This window comes from Planococcus citri, chromosome 4, assembly GCF_950023065.1.
Source record: "Planococcus citri chromosome 4, ihPlaCitr1.1, whole genome shotgun sequence".
NCBI lineage: Eukaryota > Metazoa > Arthropoda > Insecta > Hemiptera > Pseudococcidae > Planococcus > Planococcus citri.
Window position 1 is genome coordinate 54,994,135 of NC_088680.1, and position 6,000 is coordinate 55,000,134.

General features: G+C 31.9%; 1 protein-coding gene across 2 annotated transcripts; it reads left to right on the forward strand.

Moving 5' to 3' along the window:
• The first annotated feature begins 351 nt into the window (after positions 1-351).
• Positions 352-5,800, forward strand: LOC135846040 (venom protease-like). 2 transcript variants are annotated; one of them, XM_065364994.1, is made up of 8 exons: positions 352-516; positions 1,403-1,474; positions 1,790-1,924; positions 2,023-2,379; positions 2,482-2,626; positions 4,810-4,973; positions 5,117-5,367; positions 5,453-5,799. In XM_065364994.1, the coding sequence occupies exons 3-8, from the start codon at positions 1,804-1,806 to the stop codon at positions 5,615-5,617; spliced, it is 1,203 nt and encodes a 400-aa protein (XP_065221066.1). In that variant the 5' UTR covers positions 352-516; positions 1,403-1,474; positions 1,790-1,803; the 3' UTR covers positions 5,618-5,799. The 2 variants fall into 2 exon arrangements, with proteins under 2 accessions (XP_065221066.1, XP_065221067.1); XM_065364995.1 differs by lacking the exon at positions 352-516 and having other exon boundaries at positions 1,359-1,474; positions 5,453-5,800.
• The last annotated feature ends 200 nt before the right edge of the window (positions 5,801-6,000 follow it).

Here is a 6,000-nt window from a genome sequence, read left to right on the forward strand (position 1 = left end):
TATTGCTATTACATATAAGTACTTATAAAAATAAAGCTAAAAAAATCGTTATGCAATACTTTTACATTCGCTCGTTAGGTAATGATAAACTGTTATTTTTATTGCTTTTTTGATTTCCCACCACCCACCATAATACGCCTGGTCCTGCTTCTAGGTATTTTTATTTTTTTCTCTCTTGAACAACTTACACCGAAAATTTTGTTTTAACGACATAAGGAAATAATCGTTGAGCAGTATTTCCTCTTTTTTACAAAATCTAGTTATTAGCATGTTATTAGTTACGATCCAGTGTACTGAATTACCTTGACGTTGCATTTTTTTTAATTATTTTTTTTTTTCGACGAAAATCCATGCAGTAACGTTGTACGTGTTTTCGAAGATTCACACTATATTCGCTACGTAGGATCTAAGAATATGTATGTTCGAAAATTGTGACTTTTTTATCGCCTAAAAAAATTCATTCGTGCTACTTTTGACTTTGGGTCAAGCCACCAAATGTATAATTAATCTTTGATGGTAAGTACCTAGACCTACCTACCTGTATAATATCTATCATCTATTCGCTATCTATTTCATTTGAAATTGACGTCAATAATACAGTATACGAGTATTTGTAATATTTTAAAATAACTTTCTTCTCTTCTATAATGAGATAAAATAAAACTATATTATGTATGTATATAGTGTGCTGAGATTAAAATGCAAATTACCAATATAATCGGCTGCATTTCGTCAAAAACCAACACTGACGCAAAAAAAAATTGAGATTGAACGGTAAAGAAGATAAAAGATTTGAGAAAATTCCCTATTTTTAATGATTCACGTTCTGTCATTTCTATTTTTAAACATGAAGACACCATTCTTATATACCAGTCGAAAGACAATTAAACCCTACCTGAATTTCTATAAACCTGTTTTTATTCTGAAAAAAATTTTTTTCAAACCGTTCATCACGGTTGAAAAAATTGTAAAACGTGAACTTATAATACATATAATTAAAACTCACGTACTTCTTGATTAATGCCAGGTAGGAAATACAGAAATGACGTACAAAATCGAGTCTCCACACTCTATGTATACGCGATGTCTTTAAAGATCAAAAACAGGTCTTGTCCATATTACTGAACACAAATAGGTACGAGAGAAGTGTGGAAATGACCGCACGGTCAACGAAGGGGAGGGGGGAATTGATGGACTCGAAGCACGTGAGAATCTTCATTCAAATTTTGATAGTATCGTTGTTGTATAGGTATAATCTATGTGGTGATATATTATCATATATAAATCGAGACAAAATCATTAACTAGCCGGTAGTCTTTGGGATATATTCGTCGAGTAAACATAGTGTTTTAGTAACATCCGCCGTGTTATTGTTTACAATTTTGTTGTTTTGTTCTTTCAGCGAAATCGCGTGTTTGTATTGTTACAGAATCATTTTCTGGTTTGATATCGAATATTTACTACATCTGTTTAGGTATGTAAAGCTCTACATATTTTTTATTATACCTATCTGAAAATATAGCTGTTATTTTTCTCCTTTTTTTTTTTCATTTTCAATATAATTGTTGGAAATCCCTATAACGAAATTTTTCGCATAGAATTAGTATTCGGTAATGAGTTTTTGGAAAATATGTAGACAGGTCCACGATACCTGTCCAACTGTCTAGTCGAATTTAGGTATTTCATTAAAAACCATAGGAGATTAAAAAAAATCAATTTGAACACTTCGATGTTGGCGTTCTAAAATGATACTTGCTCACATTATAAAGTGATTTTTTTTTTTTTGCAGATAACAAATTTGAAATGCTGTTTTATTACTTGTTTATCGCAATTTTAAGATACAGTGGTGCGATTTCTCTGGGTAGCTTGGAGCACCAAAGAGTTCTCAGAGGAGCTGGTAATTTTTTTCCTACTACCACCAGTGGTACGTATATTTAAATTTTAATTAGCTACCTATTACCAACCACGTAAAAAGATGAAAAATTTATCATTTAATATTTTACCTAATTTAATCCTATCTAGAACCCGAAACCTGCTACACCCCGGATAATCAACTCGGTACGTGCGTTTTCATTAGAAATTGCCAATCACTGTTGACATTGGTGAATCGTTCGGAGGAGCCGATCCGAGTCTATTTGAGGAAATCATTATGCGGAAGGGATCCGAGAAATGGTGTCCCAAAGGTGTGCTGCGCTAAAAGCATAGATCCAGGAAACTCGGGTGATATATTGACTCCTCGAATTCCTGTAGACGAGCCTGTGGAGCCGGATCAAACAACGACACCTGCAACTTCAGTGACCGTGAAAAACGATTATTCCAGATGTGGAAGATCGAGTAGATTGGTTACTAAAATAACTGCTGGAAAAAATGCTGAATTAGGTACTTAGCTACTTTTCTGATTACCTACCTAAAGGTATATTCAATAAGGATGGCCTTTGAGTAGCAGTTTTGAGTAATATTGGTTTATTTTATGATTTTTAGGTGATTGGCCATGGATGGCAGCGTTGTTTTATCGTTCCAAAACTGATTTTCATGATGCTCAACCGAAATACAGATGTGGTGGTACTTTGATTTCAAAAGATTGGGTCATTACAGCTGCTCATTGTTTTGATGAAACATCTAATTTGTAAGTTACCTACTTAACAGTTTGGTTTTTTGAATTTAATTAGGGCATTTGATGAAATGTTAGGTACCATTTTTCCTGATTTTTTTTCATTATTCTTTGGAGCACCATAGTTGAGCTCATATTTGAAAAAAAATATTTCATTTTTTTTTCAAGTTAAAGAGCTTACAAAGACCACGAGGTCGTTCGCAGGCAGAAATCAAATCTCACAATTTAAGATTTCAGAAATTGTTTCACTTCCTAAAATAAGGATTTTAATGGTAATTTTGCAAAAAAAAATAAAAATAAAAATTCAATTTAACTAAGCAACTGTTTTGGTTATATTCTGATTTTCCCATCTTTTTGAGTCTCTTATAATATAAATGACCAAAAACATTTTTTTTTTTTGAAAAAGCTGTAAAAATGACGAGAAATATTCAATTGAATTGCTCCAACTTTGCAAAATGTTTGAATCCTAATCACTTTTTGGTTTTTCTATTTAATTTGAAGCTCCACTTCACCATTTTTGAATAAATGAAGCATTAATTTTTTTTCACGATTCAATTCGACAATTTTTTTTCAATTTTTTCAAAATATGACTGCACAACTTGTAGCAGTCTGAACATTTTTTTTAGAATTCCACCTTCCCCATCTCTCCTCTCTAGTTTTGAAAAGTATGTTTTTGGTCGTCATGATGAGTCTGAAAATATATTTGTGGAGTAGGAGAGGGGCTTTATAATGAATTTAAAGCTTTAGACAATGGAAAAGAAACTTGATCTAAAAATTTTCATATGGTTATACACGTTTCAAGGAATTTTTAAAAGTCCCCAATTCAATTGCCTACAATTTTAGCTCATTTAGATTTTTAATCCTATATATCTTTTCTTTGCAAATGTTTTGAATTTGAGGTGATCACCTACTGAATTTTTTAGGGGAGAGAGGGAAGGTGCCGGGCCTTTCGTTTCCTTATTTATGTAGTCACTAGTGTTGAAAGTGAGTGTTGAAAGTGGGCCTCAAAATGCTATGAAAAATTTTTAATTGCCAGTCGATTTTTTTAAATTTTTAATGCCCAATCAGACATTACCATCAGATCAGTTGGGAGCCAAAATAGGCTTGGAGAAATCTTTCCTCCTTCCCTCCATAAAATATTTTCTTGAAGAACAAATTTTCCAGGTTTAATTCTTGTAGAGAATTCGAGCCAGGGGCGAATTTGCTTTTTTCCCCTTCTCCTTCCACGACCATGATTAGTAAGAAAATTCGTAAGTAGGTATTCAGTTATTCACTTCGAGAATTTCAGAACATTTTAGCAAAAAATTAATAATTATGAAAGAAATAATTTGAGATAGACTGGTATTGTTTGAATTACCTACTCGAAGAAATATAATCCAAAGAAAATTATTGGGAGGGGGAAGAGAAGATGAGTTTTTTTGATTTTCATTCCTTGGGCAGGTAAGCAGCAATTCCTAAAATGAAAAGTAATTATTTTTTAAAAACTTTTTTCTGTTTTTTTTGCAATTTTCATCGCTTGAAATTGGTTTTTCTTTGTTTGATTTTTTTCTAAAATAAAAAAAAATGTTTTATTCTCAAAAAAACTTTGAAGCTCGTAGAATGCTTCTTTCCACAAGCTTTTGTGCAGAGTTAGCTTTATTACTATCTAGTATTTTTTTTTCAAAATCGTATTAATGGTTCTCAGATTAAATCACGTTTGCAAATAAATTGATAGGGCCACTAGTTGAATTTTTCACGATTTACATTGCCCTCTTTCCCGCATTTTGCTGAATATTTTTTGAAAAAAATTGTTACATCTCTAATTTAAAATTTTTAAAATGTAATCGTATCATTTTTTTGAGACTTGAAATTAAAAGACTTAACATAAGAACTAGTTCTTGTGGAGGGCACCTGCGATAACGACTGTAAGCAAATTAATTCCCAACTCATTTTTTCTTGAAAAAAAAAGTCGAATGGGGAGTTTGAGAGTGAATTATATAGTTCAGGTCAAAAATCAACATTTTACTTTATTTTTTAAAAAATAGAGAAATATTCTAATAGAACAAATTTCTGGACAAAATTTTCAAAGCATTTTAATTAAATTAGGTACATATTTAAATAGGTTCCTACTTAGTTTCTACATAATCTGTATCAAGTCTGGAATAAAATGATAAAAGGAATAAAATAAATAATAATTAATTTTCTCCATGTTTTTCCAGGGTTTCGGTGCGTCTTGGAGATTTAAATCTGAACGATAGTACTGAAGGAGCCAGCCCCATCGATGTACCTGTTCGTGAAGTCATTTTACACCCTGAATACACTACTCGTCCAACAACCAATGATCTTGCACTTGTACGTTTAAGAACCCCTGTCACTTTTACTTGTAAGTATGCAACCTCAATCAAAATACCTATTTTCCATTTTAAAAAATCATTTATTAACGTTTCATTTCACCTCTTCTTCTTTTTCCTCCCCCTTCAAATTAGATATTTTATATTTTAAAATATTCATTCTTCCTTTTTTCAGCTTTAATTCGACCACTTTGCGTCCTAAGTGGTACTCAGCGATTCAGAAGTAATGGATTTTACGAAAATAAACGTCCTTTCATCACCGGCTGGGGTAGACTCAGTTTTCAAGGCGAACTTTCACCAATCCTGCAAGAAGCTCAAATCGATATAGTCGACAATGAAAGATGTACAGCTGATTATGCAAATTTTAGAGCTGTCATCGATCATCGTGTACTGTGCGCTGGCGGCGATGGCAAAGATTCGTGCAGGGTGAGTTTGAAAACCTCATAGGTCAATTTTGACTTCGCAATATTGAATTTAAGTATTAATTTTCAAAACGCATTTTTTTCAACAGGGTGATTCCGGTGGTCCTTTGATAATCCCAATTGGAGCTGTTCACTATTTAGCCGGTGTTGTGTCTTTCGGAGTGGGATGTGCAAATCCTGATTTTCCTGGCGTTTATACGAGGGTGGCTGAATTCACCGAGTGGATTTCACGAGTCACCAAGTTACCTATTTAACTTTCATGCTTCCTAAATAATTCTTGTAATTTATATCGACTCAGTACCTGCTTATTTACGTGTAAAATGTCGAATTATTTTTCATATGTGATATATTACTATTTAAGTTTTTTGTTATAAAATTGATCTATGTACTTTATGAATAAATTTTTTATATACCTTTTTTTATAAAAAAAAAATGTTTATTCTTTTAAATTCATTACAGTATAACGATTTTAAAAACTGAATCACAACTAATCCATCTAATCACATGATTTAAAATTAAACAATGAAAAGAAATTGACTGCATGGAACACGAGCAAAAAAATATGTTTACTTCTTTACCAAACACGTATAAAAGTTAACGAACTACTTACTATAATCGTTCTTAAATAAACTCGATA

Excerpts from the sequence above, each read along its gene's own strand:
- LOC135846040 (XM_065364994.1), top strand. The coding sequence starts at position 1,804 with ATGCTGTTTTATTACTTGTTTATCGCAATTTTAAGATACAGTGGTGCG. Across the intron at positions 1,925-2,022 it reads TTTTCCTACTACCACCAGTG|AACCCGAAACCTGCTACACC; the intron begins GTACGTATATTT and ends AATCCTATCTAG. Across the intron at positions 4,974-5,116 it reads AACCCCTGTCACTTTTACTT|CTTTAATTCGACCACTTTGC; the intron begins GTAAGTATGCAA and ends TCCTTTTTTCAG.